Below are 18,760 nucleotides of genomic sequence, written 5' to 3' on the forward strand. Positions count from 1 at the left end.
GCAGCTGGAAACACAGGGAATCCAGGATAGATGACTCCTTCAGGACCAATGGTGAGAGGGGCGAGGCCTGGAGGGTGGAGGGAATGTGGAGTAGAAAGGGGGAACCAATTACAAGAATCTCTGTATGGCCTCTTCCCTGGGGGATGGACAGCAGAGAAGAGGGCAGGGGGAGATGTCGGACAGTGTAACTTATGACAAAACAATAATGATTTGTGAATTATGGAGGGTTCATGAGGGAGGAGGGAGTGGGGAGGGAGGGGGAAGATGGGCAGCTGATATCAGGGGCTAGAGTGGAAGGCAAATGTTTTGAGAATGATGAGGGCAGCAAATGTACATAAGTGCTTGGCACAATACATGTATGTATGGATTGTGATAAGAATTGCACAAGCCCCCAATAAAATAATTTAAAACAAAAAAACCTCTATCTTATAAAAAAATACTTTAAAAAAAAAAGAAATTACTGAATAGATAAAAAGTAGTGATTTGGAATAATTGTCTCACTGATTGTTACTGGGGGTGCACACAGGGTGCCCAGGACACATGCCCATCTGAGAGCAGCTGCATTCTGACAGGCTACAGCCACCCTGCACACATCTGGTGCCTCTGTCGTACACAAGGGGCAGTAGAAGCCACCTCATCAAAAACAAACATCATCTGGCAAGCCTTATTCTGGCCTGAGAAACCCTCTGTCCTATGAAAATGCTCAAGGGTATATTTACCAGGCTCTAAATTTCCACTTGGTATATCGAATTCAGTTAACAGATACACTCTGCCAGCTAGCACAGTCAGCAGTATGCTATAGGCTGTGCAGAAGAGCACAAAAGGTGATAGCAGACTCTGCCATTACGATGTAGGAAGGACTTTAAGACAGGCATTAATGAAAGGAACAACATGGGCATATTCCTCAAGGGGAAACTGGAAGACGTAAAGGATAGAAAGTACAATAGAACACAGATCTGAATGTCTTAGATGCCTAAAACTGAGGATTTGGGGAATTGGAGGAGTTCTAGATCAGGAAGTAGACTTTGGAAGAATAGGTAGGAAGATAAAATAATGTAGATATTTTATTCCAAGACTGACCTCTTTGCAAGAAAGAACAGCATTTTGCTCATCTCTGTATCTTTACCCCTTAGTAAAAAGAATATGTTCGATAAGTTAATTCAAAATGACTGATCACTGAATAAACTAGTGACTGGATGCCTGTACGTAAGTGGAAACCAGAGCCAATTATATCAATGATTTTTATGAAAACTCAATTCTGAGATCAATTATTTAGCCAAGATAAAAACTACAGAACAGAATCTAGACGGGGCCTCTCTCTGTTTCTTCATCAATGTATCTGGAATACGGAAATGAATCTCAGAGCATGGCATCCAAGGTAGGGGAGGACTTTGGAGACCACCTAGTTGAAGATCTCACTGTGGACGATCCAGAATTCTAGGAGGGACATATCATATCCAAGGCTACTGAGGCCCCTCTGACTCAACGAGACCATATAGGGCTTGAGACTGTCAACTTATGGGAACAGAAAGAAAACAGCAAGCATCTTTCTCCCACAGAGCAACTGATGGGCTTGAACCACCACCCTTCCAGCTTGCAGCCCAATGTTTAATCCAAGAGTGCTACCATGGCTGGCCTTCTAATGGACTGAAAAAGGAAGGGGCTTTAGAGTTAGACAACTTACCAAGTTTGAACTATCTCAATTATTCAAAAAAGCCTTTCTTCACATTACACAAATGTTTCTTCTTATGCTATTACAATAAAAGCTAATGTGGAAAAACAATTTCTATTTCTTAGAACATGGTACTTGAATTGATAAAAAAGGAAAGCTACAAGCTAGCATTTAAATAAAGAAGACATAGATGTTTGGGTTACCTCCATTCAATGGCGTTCTCCAGAGACTTGAAGGTTTTAGGGCGACCACGTAAGAAATTCTGCATGCTATTAAGAGCATCCATGGCTGTGCCTAGATGTTACACAAAAACTTTAATTATAATACATAATGTATTGCTGTGTCATCTCTATATAACTGTCCTCCATAACGGCAGAATTCGGTGATGCTTGGGAGGAAAACATGCAGTTTAAGAAAACTTGGAAGACAGTAGTGGGAGGGGGAAGGGGGAGTTATTGCTTAAGGGACTGTTAAGGGTGATGAAAAATTGGAAAGAGATCGTGGTGGTTACACAACACGGTTAATGCAATGAATGTCACTGAACTGTGCATGTAAAGAGGCTGCCATAACAAATGCTGGTGCTATATATATTTGCCGTACCCAAACCCACTGCTCTGAGTTGGCTCCAGAGGGCCTCAACTTTCTCCCAATTATTTTACCGAAATGTAAAAAGCAAGCTGAACAAAACAAGACTATGAAGACTGAGGTGATGGCCTCCTCTGAGCCCTGCCCCTCCGACAGCGCCTTGGAGAGCCAGTGCTGTGACTTCTGAGACTGTCCTAGAGGACAAGGCAGCTTGCTCGTACTGTCTCTTGGATCTTTACTCTGGTGGAAGCCAGTTGTACAGTCATGAGGACCCTAGAGAGACCTGAGGGAGAGGTTCACATGGAACTGCAGCCTCCTGGCAAAAGCCACTCTCACCTTGCTCCTCACAGAGTGACTCACCTTGGGAGAAGATCCTATCACTTCTGTGAGTCTTCAGAATACTCAGTCCTGCTAACCTCTTCATGAAAAGACCTCAAGGCAGAAACGCCAAGCTAATAAACTACTTGTGGAGTCCTGACGCAGAGAATGTGAGATAATGAATGTTTACTATTGCTTTAAGTTAATACATTTTGAAGTAATTTGATATGTGACAATAGAAAACTGATATAACTGGTAATAAAGTTCTCAGATCTAAATCCTCCGGGTCATCTATTTCTTGTTTAATTGTTCAATGAATTCTTATTTAACTCTAGAAGGAGAACTCTCTTGGGATTGAAACCCTTGAACACAACTTTTTCTGAATGCTAATTTTGCCTTTATAAAAATTTGAAACAGCGATTTTCTCTTGCTGTTCTTCATTCACAAGTACTTTAATATTATGCCTTTTATGAAAATATTCACTTGTTTTTCTGGGTCTTTCCAGTTTTCTATTACTATTAGTATACAGTATTTTGCAGTTTCCTTCTCTGACAGGTTTCTGCCTTACCTAGGCTCCAGCTTTTGCTGTACATAAAATCTCAGGAAGAGAGAAAACTGCACATGTCTGATTACGTTGGTGGAGTCTGGCTACCTCTCCAGTGTTCTGAATTAGACATGACTTTAGTCTACACAGGGTCTTAAGGAAGCTTTATCTACTTTAACTGGTTGTCAAATGGCTTCTAGAGTAATTTAAAGATGTAATATTTAACTTACACTTTTTCCTGAACCCTAAAAAAAAAAATTCAGTCTCTCTGGACATGACACAGTAGTAAATCCACTAATCCATAGTTGGCCCTTGTGCTCTTAAACTAGAAGGCCATATACTTTGGGATCTAAAATAAGATACACATCTAAAACACCTATGTCTCCTGACCCAGTATTTCCACTTTTGGGCACCCATCCTGGGGGAAACTAAAATACAACCCAATAATATACAATCTTATAAATAAAATTTATATTAAAATGTAATTCAAAACCAAAGATGAGAAAAAACTACATGCCTATTGACAAATAAGCAAAATGTAGTATCTATGTACAATGGACTACTACTCAGCCAGTGGGAGACTTGGAGTCTACACACATGCTCCAACACAGGCAGAGCTTAAAGACATTATGCTGAGTAAAATAAGGCAATCACATAAGAACAAATAATGTGTGACCTCAGGAATACAGAAGCAAGAACCAGCAAATATCGGTATATGGAGACCAAAGTTTGAGTGTTTGCCAGAGATGGGAAAGAGGGACAAAGCCATAGTTATTAACAGAGAACTGATTTTATTTACAGTGATGAAAATATGGCACTGATTAATGGTACAGTTGCACAGCCTATTAATGTAACTGCTATGTACCAATAAAAAGCTAAATTATGTAAATTTGCATGGTAGAGCTATTTACTGGGGAGAAAAAAAAAGAGCCAGTAGCTGCTAAGGCTGTTTACATACAGCAAACTTTTGGTTTGGAGGTTTTGGGTCATGGTTTCAGAGTATCTTAATTAACAATGCCAGCAACATGCTTAGCATTTCTTTTCTACCTCCTAGTTTGCTGTGCAGAACCCGGGGTCACAAAACAAGCTCTCCAGTGGCCATCCAAGGCACCCCATTGGTCTCTGTTCACCGGGAGCAAGAGGAAGGAGGAGTCAACTGCCTCCTTTGCCATGAAACCAGAAGAACGGGATGTGTGTGGCTGCCTTTACTGAAGATTTTCATTATAAAAGGGGAAAAGTGCAGAACAGCATTTCAGATTCTCACGGAGTTCAGAATTTGAGGAATCATGGAGGCTAAATCATGAAAAAACTCTGAAAACTATTGCTAAGAATCTTTAAACCTTAAAAATAAAAAATATTCTCTGAAGTCTTCTTAAAACCAAGCAACCATTTAGTTTAACCAATAAAGAATGTCTGCCTTCAGTATTGTGCTCTTTTTCAGACCTATGCTAATGGGATAATGGTATCCAATGGATAAATGCAACTCAAATGATGAACTAGGAAACGCAGGGGCAGTGAATTTATGTTAACAGAGGAGGGCCAAATTGGAAAAGGCAGCGTGAGACTGGATGCATAATGCAAAAACTGTCATGAATGTTACTGAACTGTACATACAGAAACCACTTTACTGGGGTGTGTTCTGCTGTTTATTTCTCACCAACGGAAATCAATTACAAACAAGTGTAAAAAACTGGAGGCAACCTTAATGTCCCAATAATAGGGAAATGATTAAACAAAATCATGGGGCATCCATACAATTGAAAAATTATGCAGCCATTTAAAAAGGTTTATGAAAACACTTTAATGGTATGGGAACAAGCCGGTTATAGAATGTATATATAAAAAAAAAAGAATGTATATAAAAGAAATAAAAGACAAATACTTTAAGATATATGAAATCAACAATCAATTACAATAAGATATTAACAATCTACAGTGGCCGTCAATGGTCCTGATTTGGTCAGTACTGGCAAAACTTACCTTCCACAACATCAATCATGCACAGACCCAGAAGGCTGGGCACCAAGTTGGAGGACGCTGTGTGGACTGCAATAGCGCCGCCCATGCTATGTCCAATTAGCATAATTGGAGGAGGGAGATCCCCGTACATGGCTTCAACCACATTGCCGACATCTCTGCATAAAGAAGCAAACAAAACTGGAAATGCTCTTTCTCTAATAATATTGTAAAATGGTTTCCCTTCCCAGGTTATATGACTGTGAAGGTCTACTGGGACACCTTCCCTAACATATACATACAAACTTCCAAACATGCCCCCCTATATCTATACAGATAGCTATACACCTTGGTATCCCAATACATGGCAAGTTAAGGACTGACAACTGGAACAGACCTGCATTTTTAAAAGTTAGGTGCAGTGAAGTGATCAGTGCAATGGGTTGAAGCCTTGGAACAGGAGATTTGATTCCAGGAGTCTGATATGGAAGGCTGGATGATTGCTAGGCCTGTGGAGAGTGACACACATTCCAAGTGATGTAGTCACTTTCCTGACTTCTATTCCCGACTCTGCCAGTCAAGAGATACAGTTAGTATGCAACACACACACCCAGTCCTTGTTTTCTAGTAAGTTCCTAGTGAGGTGTGAACTGTGTGTTTCTCCATTCTAGTTACTTTTCTGATTCACCCACATTTTGCAAATTTGGGTCTGTTCCTGTTTTGCTTTCTTGGCCATGAATGAAGCAGGAAAAACAGGTTTCAAAGCCCTGGTTTAATTCTATAAGGATAGACTATTTTCAATCAAGGTTTGAAACCAGACAAATTAGTGAATTGCTTTATGCCCCAGTTTCCCCTTCTATAAAACAGGAAACCAATTTATTAAGCATTATAATGTAATCAAAGTCCAAATTTTACTTTTTATGATGTGATGATCTTGGGTTAGTTATTTAATCTCTCAGACACCGAGTCTAAGCAACTATAAACTGAAGATAAGAATATCACTCACGATTATGGATTGTTTAAGGATTAAATGAAATAAAATGGTGAATGTGAAATTACTTTATTATTAACCATTTTATTAAGGGGCTCTTATAAATCTTGAGACAATTCATCATTCAATTGTATTAAGCACACTTGTACATACATGTTGCTATCAACATTTCCAAAACATTTTCTTTCTACTTGAGCCCTTGCTATCAGCTCCTCTTTCTTCCCCTCCCTCCCTCGTGAATCCTTGATTATATATTATTGTTATTTCGTGTTTTGCGCTGTCTGTTGTCTCCACTCAATAAAATAACTTTTAAGAGTCAAGTGTTATTGCAAATTTAAATAACTGGAATTTGTCACATGAAGTTGTTTGGAGGATGAACAGAAATTTAAGTACAATGCTCTGAGAAATTAAAAAGGTGTCAGGGCTCCTTTTAGTTGGCTTTCTATTCTAGTTTCACTTATGAGTGAAGCAACTTAACAAAGCCAAGCTTCTGAAAGTGGAACTGAAGTATAAACTTGTTTTTGTTTGTAATAGAGGCCTTCTTTGCTACAGCAATGGGTAGAATGAGAACAGTAAGAGACCCTGGCCACCTTTTGGAAGAGGCCAACCCAGTCAAGTTCAAACAACAGTTTTATCTTGATGAGCAGCTCTACATACCTCACACGCTCATCGTGTGAATCAAAGATAGCAGGTTTGGATGTAGGGCAAAGCCTGTCAAATATGATCTCCACAACATTCATGATGGCAAAGACAGAAGTCATTTTGAAAATCTCACACAACAGTTTCAAGTATGCACAGAGCAGTTACACAGCATCTGCAGACAGACTGAATGGGAGATAAAGAGGCTACCCAATTTTATAAGTAAAAACAAATAATTGTTTAAAATTCTTTGAAGTTAAATTTAAGGCAAAGGCAAAAAGTAAAGCAGAGTAGGAGGCATCTGAAGACATTAGTTAAGATAAAAATAAGCCCAAGTTTCTTTGCACCAGTGTTGCTTCATACAAAATTCTCTGGAAAACAAGATGATATCCAAGAAGAGAAAACTAATTTATTGTGGGCAACAAGGCACACTGACAGTGCAATGGGTTAAGCACTGGGCTGATAACTGCAAAGGAAGCAGCTGGAATCCACCAGCTACTGACAGGAAGAGAGATGAGGCTTTCTGCTTCTACACAGATTTACAGCCTTGGAACCCCATGAAATCCTGCTACTCTCTCTTGTAGAATTGCCATGAGTCAGAATTGATTTGAGGGCAGTGAGTTTCTTTCTGTATGATCATGTGCTATATGATCAGCTTTCATTTATCATCATCTACTGTGATCCTTGGACGTTACTGTTTTACAATGAGGAAACATTTACCAACTACATGGCTTAGCCACATTCATTACACTCACTAGACCTCTCGGAATATTACTTAATCTCTATCCAGCTAAGAAACACTGCAGATTCCTGCTACCTTATCAAAGTGTGCCTAAAGCTATTTCCCAGAGACTCAGCACTGTGGATTCCAGGCAGCTCCATAAAGCCATAACGTAGATGTCTTTGTCCAGAGATGACTGAAAAACACCAAAAGCAAAAACTAGAAAACCAACGGTTCTTTGAAATAAGTAGCAAAGAGGAAAACCATATGGAGTGCCTGAAAAACAAAAACAAGTAGCATTCCAAAGTTAATTCTGAATATAAAAATGATACACCAAAAAAATTACAGGTTCAATTACTCTAAAAGCATGTTTGATGTGATTTTAAACAAGGGGGAGAGGGAGGGAGAAAAATCGAGAAGCTGATACCAAGGGCTCAAGTATAAAGAAAATGTTTTGAGAATGATGATGGCAAAATTGTATTTGACACAATGGATGGATGGGTGGTGATGAGTTGTACGAGCCCCAATAAAATGATTTAAAAAAAGAAGAAATTGGGCAGACTAAAAGAAAAAAGACAAGTTCAGAACATGTTTATGTTAAATATCAATGTATAATTTCTAGAATAATTCTTGAACAATTTCAACAAACTTTCGTTTGGTAAGATAAAATGGTGCTGTGGAAGATTATTTAAGTCTCAGAAAACTCACTGCCATAGAGTTGATGCCGACTCATCATGTCCTTACGGGACAGGGTAGAACTGTCCATGTGAGGTTCCAAGACTGATTCTTTAAGGGAGAGAAAGCCCTGTCTTTCTACAAGGAGGGGCTGGTGGTTTTGAACTGTGGACCTTGCAGTTAGCAACCCAATGAGTAATACCTACAGCACCAAGGCTCTTTAAAATCTTTGTTAACTGTGTTGGAGGGAGTTCCATTATATCCCCTTCATGTATGATGGTAGGCAGGTTCTGAAGCAAACCAACATAATAGCATGTCTGAGCTTAGGTAAGGAATATATGTGATCAGTCACTTGACTGTCTACCACCAAGCAAAAAAAACAAACAAACAACAAAAAACACCCCAAATACACAGATCGTGTGGATTCCAGCTCATAGCAACCTGAGATAGGCTTTCTGAAGGTGTAAGTCTTTTTTAGGAACAGATAGCCTCATCTTTCTCCCTTGGAGTGGATGGTGGGTTTGTACTGCCAATCTTGTGGTATAAATAGCCCAACACTCACCCAACCTTGCCACCAGAGCTCCTCATCTACCACCAGGAGAAATTTACTCTTATAAAAATCAGTGCAAGTATTCAGTCGTAAAAATTAGTGCATTTCTTGAAATATGAAACTTCCAGAGAAATAAAGAAAAAGCAGCAGCGGTTATCTACAAGTCTAGTCTGTAACTGGATGTATCGCAAGTTTAGAAAATACATTCTAAGGGTATTGTCATATTTATTGTAATACTTAGCTCATTACTTAGAAAGCATAATACAGACATAAGGTAAACACAGAATGAACCAAGTTCAAATGCTGGCTTTTCCACTTTTATCTTCTACAGAAATCTGAAAGTTTTAACATGTAGAGCAAAAACCGCGTGGTCAAGATCACTTGAAAATATCACTAATCGCTCACATGACATTGAGTCGGTTCCCACTCAGTGGCCCTGTGTTCAAAGAGCGAAGCGCTGCCAGGTTCTGGGCCATCCTCACAACTGTTTTTATGTTTAGTCCATGTGGCAGACACTTTGCCAATCCATTTGCCAAAGGTCTTCATCTTCCTCTTTATCAGTGTCCCTCTGCTTTACCATGCATGATGTCCTTTTCAGGGCTGATCTCTCCTTACAACTTGGCCAAAGTACTTGAGCTGAAGTCTCGCCATCCTTGCCCCTCAGGAGCATCTGGCTATACTTCTCCCAAGACGTATTTGTCCGTTCGTTCTTTTGGCAGTCCATGGTACTTTCTGTATCTTTGCCAGCATTATAATCCAAATGCATAAATTCTTTATCACCAATTAGGCCTGTCCATTTAAAATTTTTGATTTGGTGTGAGTGAATTCAGATATTCCCATGTTTTATACTCAGGTAATTTCAACAAGACTCCAACTTGCTGGTCCTTCGTGTGCTTAATCATCATCTACTGTGAATAATTGTCACTTATGCCTTTTAACTTTTTCGGCCAATCATAAACTTACTGTGTCTCAGCTCCAATTTATTCCTCATTGCTGAACTGCAACAATAGATCTGAACCTCTAAGTAGTAGTTTTCCTTTGCCAACTAGCAAGAAACCAAACGATGTCAGGAGGGAGTTGGAGAGACAGACTGCTAGAAGAAAGAAAGCTCCCTGGAATCAACTTTCATCCACATAACATACAATTCAACAGTTCAACCATAGCAAGAAGAGTTGAACAATCATTACCATAATCGATTTTAGAACATTTGCTTCTTCCTTGTACTTATTAATAGTGTAATTTTTTTATCATAGCAAAAATATACACAACAAACATTCTCCAATTCAACAACTTCTCCATGTCTAATTCAGTCCCGCTGTTTCATTTTGTTTTGTGGGTGTTCCCTTAGCAAGCCCGGACAGTGTAGACTTCTCCATCACCCAGGTCCTGAGGCACTCCATACTCCCCTGCATCTGAGATTTGGCTGGGCAGGTTCCAGAGGGCCAATTTCCAGCAAGGCCAACTAATGTGGCATCACAGTGACTCCCTTGCCCTCAAAGGGCCAGTCAGGGCCTCTCCAACAAGGTCTATCTTCAGTCCTGCCTGGGAGGGGAGGGTGTGTGTGATGTCCCTGGAGCGTGCTATCTTAGTCCAAGGGGTGGTGACTGTTGCTTGGATCAGCTATTCATACATATGTCAGAGTCCTTTCTACTCACCAGTCAGTCTTTCATGACTTCAATTCCGGTTCATAGTTCATTATTCCTTCTATTAGACTTTCCCTGCTCAAAATACTGTGTGGTTTTCCTCTCCTGAGTGAACCCACACTAGCCAATATTTCCTGGAGGTCTTTAATTAATTCCTCAATTTCTTCCTCTAGAATGTCAACCAAGGTATCACCATCCATTTGTTTGGCTGTCTGGCCACTTAGATAATATATTTCACTCTTTTGTCAACAGTAGAGAGAGCATTTAAGTCCTTAAACACCACTGCTAAGTCTTACCACAGACAGGACAAGAATGCTTGACCTTTCCAGACTCTATGGCTCACGTTACACAGGCACGAGGAACTATACCCAACTGGGGAGCAGACGCTAGGATCCTTTTCATGGTCTCTCAGGCATATTCATTGTGTGGACTGGCACACAGGCATCTACATGGTTACTTCTCTCTCTTTGGCAACCCCTATAATTAAGGATTACAATTCCAGCCTACTAACCATACAAGTTACTCAACCTATCTGAGCCAATTACCTCTTCTTTTAAGAAAGAGATAATATTTATATGATAATAATTGTATTAATGGCAAGTAATTTCAATGAATTAAGTTAATTATTTAAACTTAATACTTACTTTACATTTAATAAAGTCTGGCAGAGAAAGCACACAAATGGCACCTACAATGATAATAAGATTATGGCCATGAGTTTAGGCTCGGAAGGAAAAACAGCTTACCTTTGGATCAAAGCTGCTAGGGTAAAAGAGAGCTGGGTGTTTGGGTTTTTGTCTGTTTTTTAGCCTAAATTGGCTATATACCTAAGAAAGCATGTATGAAATACCTGAGAGAGCATGTCTTTGAGAGATTGGATTACAGCAGGGAAGTTAGATGATTTCTGATTACGTTATAGATCACTGGCTCCCCAAGACCAATCACTAGACTGCCTACATCAAATTCCTTTGTAGAACTTGTTGGAAATAGAGATGCCCAGATGTCCCTGGTACTAGTTCAGTAGCTCTGAGCTAGGGCCAAGCCATCTGCATTTTCATAGGTACTCAGGTAATTCTTTGGCTGGACACCAGGTTTGGAAACCAATGTATAGGCTATACTGAATTTTTACTTTGAGGCCCAGGGAAAAGAGTCCTTAGTGATTTTTAAATATAGTCTGTTTCCATCTTTCTATGTAATTGGACAAAGGATGTGAACAACTAGTTTCCCAAGCATGGAGCTACAATAGAATTCCAGATTCTATTCAGCTCCACCAATAGAAGAAAACATTTCATATTCCAGCACAAACTAAACTGTACCTCGAAGGATGTTCAAATGCTTTATGAGCTGACCCTCATGTCGGACACATTAAAAGAATGGGCATTTCTTTCAAGATTAAATAGTAGGGAGAAATCAAAAGAAGAGAAGAGAGAAGTGTAAGAACTTTCTTCTGTGCTTTGATGAAAGCGACATTCATTCTATTTATAATCGTAACAGGAGTCAGGCAATGGAGAAGCAATGCCAGGCTACTACTTACTTTGCCATTGTTTCTGCAGATAGGTCTTCAGGATTCTTGACCTTTGTTTCACCTGAAAAGAAAATACCTTAAAAATTAAATTCCTATGGGCAGAATTATAAAAGAATATCTTCTTGAAAGGTCTAATTTTTAGACAAGGAAACGGAGACTTCATAATCTCATCTGATGGGCTATTTAGCAAGAATTTCCACCTTACAAACACAACTTGATTACAGCCACTTGTGAAACCACCACAAAGGAGAACAATCACAGAAGCCTAGACAAGATGAACCCACATGACATACATTACAATCACCAGAATTTGGCTTAAATGATATTTTTAGCTAAATCAACCCACCAGCAAAACATATCTAGTAAATATTTAACATTTCTAAAGGTTGGAAGCTAGGATTTTCCCCAAATCCCAAAGGAAGCATCCTGCGTTATTTTGGGGTCACCCTGGAATATGGAATGTCATTGAGTCACTCACCATGACTTCGAAGATCCAAAGCCACAATCCTACACTGGACTCTACTAATGATCGCTGCCTAGAAGAAACAGAAAAGGGAGAAGTAGTAAAAACACGTGCACTAGTAAAAATTTTGCCAGATGACCAATGACAACTTTGTTATGTGAACTGCTGGGTGAATTAGAGGAACTCAAGAGAACTAAAAGAAAACATTTCACTCTTAAGCAAAATAACAGGATGATTCTTAGTACAGCTAGTTCTGCCCCACTTCAAACCCACTTTGAAACGTGTTGACTCTCCCTAGCCTGCCCTGAAACGAACCTCTATGCAGTGGCTCTTTGTGCTCTATTATCTAGAGCAGTGGCTCTCAACCTTTCTAATGCCACAACCCCCCTTTGATACAGTTCCTCATGTTTTAGTGACCCCAACCATAAAACTATTTTCATTGCTACTTCATAACTGTAATTTTGCTGTTATGAATCGGGCGACCCCTGTGAAAGGGTCGTTCGATCCCCACAGGTTAGAACCGCTGCTCTAGGATTTTCATCCAGTTCCCTAGGTTATCACTTTCCCATTGTTGTTGTTGTGGTTGTTAGGTGCCATCAAGTTGGTTCTGACTCACAGCGACCCTATGAGCCACAGAACAAAACAGTCCTGAGCCATTCTCACAATCGTGTTCGAACCCATCATTGTAGCCATCTTGTCAAGGGACTTCTCTTTACCACTGCCCTTCCAGTTTACCAAACATAATGTCCTGTTCAGAGACTGGTCTCTCCTGAGAACATATCCAAAGTACTTGCTCCCATGAAATGGTAAAAACAAAACAAAACAAACCCAGACTCACTGCTATCCATCCAGTTGATGTCAACTCATAGCAGTCATACACGGTAGAACTTGCCCCTGTGAGTTTCTGAGACTAACTGTTCATGAGAGTAGAAAGGCCCTTCTATCTCCAGAGGAGTGACTGGTGGTTTCAAACTTTAGACCTGTGGATCGCAGACCACAATGCCATCAGGGCTCCATCAAGCTCCCATTATGGAAAGGAAGTTCTTTTGATAAAAACTGTCAGCCAGTGTCACTGACTGAATTGTGTCTTCCAAAAATATGTGTTGTAAATCCGAATCCCATTTGGGAATAGAGCTCTTTGTTATATTAACAAAGCCCTATCTGTATATGGTATGTCTTAAACTTATCTCTTTAAAAATAATATTGAAAATTTTTGTGCTAGCAATATACATAGTCAAAAGCACATCCATCACAATTTCTACATGAACAGTTCAGTAGCCTCGGTTATAAACTTCACATTGTGTCACCATTCTATTTCTCCATTCTATTTCATCACCATTCATTTGAGCTCGCTGCTTGTTAAAGGTTCATCGGTGCTCTAAATCAGTGGTTCTCAACCTGTGGGTCATGACCCCTTTGGGGGTTGAATGACCCTTTCTCAGGGGTTGCCCGATTCATAACAGTAGCAAAATGACAGTTAGCAAGTAGCAAAGGAAGCAATTGTATGGTCACCACAACATGAGGAACTGTATTAAAGGGTTGCAGCATTAGGAAGGTTGAGAACCACCAGAGTCTAGATGAACTGTTTGCAGTTTACACTCAAAACAATTCTTTATAATAGCCCTATGCTCGGGCAAAACATTCTTCATTCACTGGGCCAAATTACTGTTTAGTCCAAGATGGCTTCATGGGATAGTTGTGCTTCAAGGTTTAAATATTATTTCTAGGTATCAGATTTGGGAGCTCCCCCAGTTTCACTGGTTTCAGTAAATCTGGATTCCGTAGGGGTTTGAGGTTCTGTCCCATGCATCTACTTGTTGGGGCTTTAATAAAAAATGTTCAGTAATGGTGGCTGGGCATTGTCTACTTCATCTATAAACATCACTTTTGAGATGTAAACGATTAGACATAGAAGCAAGCAAACTCAAATAGGGAACTATTCATGCCACCATGAGAACCCAAGGAGCCGAAGAATAGAAGCAGACAAGGGTTCTTCCCAGGGCAGACAGAGCACGCTTTCCCCTGGAGCTGGCACCCTGAATTATGACTTTCAGCCTCCTAAATTGTGAGAAATTAAGTTTCTGTTCTTCAAAGCCACCCACTTGTGGTATTTCTGTTACAGCAGTATTAAGAAACTCAGAGAGAGTTGTTAGGAACTCAGGTAATTGGGGGATTTTTATTCACTTATTCAACAAATATTTCTAAGCTATAAATCTGGCACCATTGAGTAGTGGAATCGCAGGAAGTGAAAAAGACGGGTCAAGCCAACACTCACGATGGCATTATCGTGTGAAAGAGAAAGACTGGAAAACAATCAATGAAGAACATAAATCCAAAGACTAAGGCCTGCTTTATAGGCAGGTAGTGTCCTGGGTTACTTGTGGGGTTGCTGATCAGTCAGTAGTTCAAACCACCAGTTGCTCTACAGGAGAAAGCTGAGGCTGTCACACCTTCCATAAAGATTTACAGACTTGGAAACCCAAAAGGTCAGTATGAATCGGAATCCAGTAGCTGGCACTGGTTGGGGTTCTGACAGTGGGGGGGAAAATATATCAGAGCATACTGATGGAAGGTACCCCAGATCTTATCTCAAACAGTAGAACTTTCCCACTTCTGACATGGTTGAGTGAAAATCAGTTATTTAGGAATACAACAGATCTATTTTCTCACCCGAATTTGTGGTCTGAGCAATAAATAACTGCAACAACAGTAGTAGCAACTAACTAGTTGTGGAGCGTACTCCTACTCATGGCACCGCCATACATTTCAGAGTAACACTGCGCAGTTTCCCAAAGCCGTGATCTTTCAGAAATAGATTGCCAGGCTGTCCTTCAGAGGCTCCTCTGAGTGTGCTAGAACCGCCAAACTTCAGCAGGAGCTGTACCAGGGACAGCAGTCCCTCTCAGAATCCTCACTGCCATCACGATTCCAACTCAGTGACCCTACAGAATAGAGTAGAACTGACCCTGAGGGTTGCCAAGGCTGTAAGTATAAAGCCTCCTATTTCTCCCATAGAGCAGCTGGTGGTTTCAAACTGACCTTGCAGTTAACAGCCCAGTGCATAACCCACTAGGCCACTTTAGGGTGAGCAGTAATAGCTAGTATTTATAAAATTTTACTGTAAGCCAGGAACCAATCTAAATGGGTCAAATGAACTACTCAACTTTTTCCTTACAACTCTTCACTACTAAGACAAAATTTTCACCATTTTAGAGAGAAAATAATTAACTTGTCCAGGATCAAAAACCTACTAAGGGTCAGAGCCTGCATTCAAATATAAGCAGCCTGGTCTAGCTGGTTCTCAGCTCGGCTTGCATAACCAAACGACCCGAGGAACTCTGGGACAAATAGCTAGTTGCCCACATGCTAACTCACTAGACTTGTTTATGTAAGTGATACAGGAGAGTGGCAAGGCCATCTACAGTGTGGAGTTCCTCAGGTGTACAGACAGAGGCAAACCACTAGCTAGCCTAGCCCTAGAAAATAAGACCAGAAGACAGTATGGCTAGTATTAACAAGTTCCAAGATCACTGCTATCTCACCACATTATTTTAGATAACCTCAGATTATCTTCCTGAGAAGTGGGTTGGGAAAACTAGTCCAATTTTGCAGCTGACATCAATATTGGTGAAATCAAACCAAACCACTGACATTAAGTTGATTCTGATTCATGGCAATCTACAGGGCAGATCAGAACCGCCCCTTAGGGTTTCTGAGACTACCAATCTTTACCAAAGCAAACAGCCCCATCTTTCTCCTGTGGAGCTGTTGATGCCTTTAAGCATGCAAGTAGCAGCCTAATGCTTAATCCAAAGCAACACAAGGGATCCTAAATATGGGGGAAGGTATAGAGAAATATGTATCCTCACAAATACACAACAGCCTCAAAGTTTTGGTTAATAAAATGAGCCTAACTCCCTCAATAAGTGTTGATCTTGCTGCTTCAAACTTTTTTTTTCTTTCTTCCTCAAACTCAATATTTAAAAGGAACATGATCGGAGTTCCTGAAGGGTGCTCAAACTGCTGTTTTGACATGGGGTAAACCAAAGAGGATAGAATTGTGGTAGGAAAGGTAGAGAAATGAAAACCTCTGTCCTTGGAAGTATATAGGGCTAGATGGAGGATATTTTTGAAACAATGCTTCACATTTTGCTACTTTTATGTAATAAAGGTTTCTATTATTTTAGCCATACTTTTTGACTTACGCTTGCTTAATCTTTATCAAATTAAGGACATTTCTCATCTATGCCGTTTTCCACACACGTGGGTGATGTATTTGATTACCTATTTTTGGCATCACGTAAGGTGAGAAATGAACTAAGAGACTGACTGCAGAGATGAAATGGACTTTTTACCTCCCTCTGGATTCCATTTGACAGTATTTTATCTAGGAGTTTTGCACCTGCTTTATAACTGAGACTGGCTCATAGTTTCCTTGCATTGTCAATGACAGTGTGATGCTACTGTCACAAAATAAACTGGATAGTTTAAAGCAGTGTTGTTACAGTGTTTTTACCTAGTACGAAATTTAAATTGAAAAAAAAATTTTTTTAATTGAATTTTCTCTTTTATAGCAGTAACAAATATTTAAAACTAAATGATTAAGCTGATCTACACACATTTTGGTGCCTCAAATGTCAGGCTTGGTTATGGGTATTATTTGACCTGCTGATTCCAAAAATGATACAAGTTTTCCCCTATCTGCTCTAGTTTTTGAGATACAGAACATGTTTCAGAAATATCTCTTCATTCTGCTTGGCCATTAAAAATCAGGGTATTTAAAATGAGGTGAGTAATAACAATCAGTTTTAGTGTTTACACAACTCATTTTAAAGGCAATTTAGTCACGGGGAGGGGGATGTTCTAAAATTGATTGTGGTAATAATTGTACAATTCTTCTTGATATGAACAATTGAACTATTGAATTGTATGATATGTGGATTAGGTACCAATAAAAATGTAAATAAAATGAAACAAAAATCAGGATATTTTAATGTATTATCTGGCTTTATGTCGAGGAAGTGATTTTATTTATAAATAAAACTACTTTTATTTAAAGTCATGTGTGTTGTACTAAATAGTTAGGTCAAGTTGTTCTTCACATAGCATCCTTTGATCCAAAGATATATTTGAACCTTACAAATTACATGAGCTTGGAATTTTCCCCTAGTATCACTTTACTTTTATTAGGAACTCAATAGCAGGCAGTTCCAATTTGCTATGGTAAAAAGGGGCCAGAAATAAGAGTTACTGTACAATAAATAAGGAGCCCTGATGGCGTAGTGGGTTATGTGTTTGACTACTAACCACAAGGTCAGTTATTCAAGTCCACCAGCTGCTCTGCAAGAGAAAGACGAGACTTTCTGCTCCCACTATGTAAAGTGTTAGGAAGTTAGTAAGACACAGTCCCTGCTCTCAAGGAGCTCACACTCTGTCACCATACATGTCCATCACAGTTGCTCATCTCTTCCACTTGTTGGTAGAGGTGTCATCTGGGCAAAGATTTGAGGGAGGTAATAAGGTGCTTGGGCTCATTACCGCTCTCTGCTAGAGCGGTCTTTGAATCCACAGACGCGGTCCAGTGCTTGAGGAAACTTGACTCTGGAGTCCATTCAAGGCTAGAGAACTACTTTCTACGTAGACATTTTATTTTCAAACCACTGTCACATATAAAATCATTCAGTGCTACAGAAAACTGCTAAGAATAACACAAACCAATAAAAATGATCAGGCAAAAATTACCTGCTAAAAACTAATAAAGTTTCCTTGGTTATACAAGCAAACCAAATAAACAACTAGAACATAATAATTTATCTACAACAGAATGTCCCAAAATATGAGAAGCTAATAGGCATTTTAGAAAAAAGAAACAAGGTGGCCAAATAGTTTGTAGATACAATTAAAACTACACAGATTATTTAGAATAACATCTCAGCACCCTTAATATACCAATACGTAGGGTGGGTTTCCAAAGAAGGGAAGGATATTATATACACATTTCTCAAGCTTTCTTAATCACATAATCCCTATTCCATTAATTTCCAAGAACCCAGTATTTATTTGGATCACTTAGATACAAGCCCCTACTTGTGAAAGGGCACAAATTCCATCCCCCTCATCCCAAAGCTCATATATACAAATTGACAGACTTCAAGAATTAGGAACTACTAAGTCCCATCTAGTTCAAAACCTCCGGTTTAAATGTATGGTGGTACTGTCAAATCTCTAGCTTTCTTATAGTAAATCGTATGGAAGTTATAGGGTTATGAAAGTCATAAAGCAAATCATATACTAATCATTCACTAAACAATGACTGAGCTAAGATCTATAATCAACAACTTACTTACTGTGAACACAGCCCAGGAAAGGGCGGAATGGCCCCCTCCATGCAGAAGGAGTAGGACTGGACCCTCAGAACCGCTCTTGTAAACTCGAAAAGTGTATGAATAGTTAAAGACAACACACTAACCTTTTTTTT

The 18,760-nt window shown here is 39.5% G+C and overlaps 1 protein-coding gene across 1 annotated transcript in view; it reads right to left on the reverse strand.

Annotated features, from left to right (window-relative positions):
• Positions 1-18,760, reverse strand: part of PPME1 (protein phosphatase methylesterase 1) — a 52,952-nt gene that overhangs the window by 15,673 nt on the left and 18,519 nt on the right. Inside the window, exons 3-7 of the mRNA XM_004708821.3 lie at positions 18,630-18,722; positions 12,298-12,355; positions 11,829-11,880; positions 5,100-5,254; positions 1,876-1,966 (exon numbers count right to left, since the gene is read on the reverse strand). Of these exons, the coding sequence (XP_004708878.1) occupies positions 1,876-1,966; positions 5,100-5,254; positions 11,829-11,880; positions 12,298-12,355; positions 18,630-18,722 (449 nt within the window). The remainder of the gene's footprint in view (positions 1-1,875; positions 1,967-5,099; positions 5,255-11,828; positions 11,881-12,297; positions 12,356-18,629; positions 18,723-18,760) is intronic.

Source organism: Echinops telfairi, unplaced genomic scaffold (genome assembly GCF_000313985.2).
Source record: "Echinops telfairi isolate 266 unplaced genomic scaffold, ASM31398v2 ScPeMD7_1713;HRSCAF=2227, whole genome shotgun sequence".
NCBI classification, from domain to species: Eukaryota; Metazoa; Chordata; class Mammalia; order Afrosoricida; family Tenrecidae; genus Echinops; species Echinops telfairi.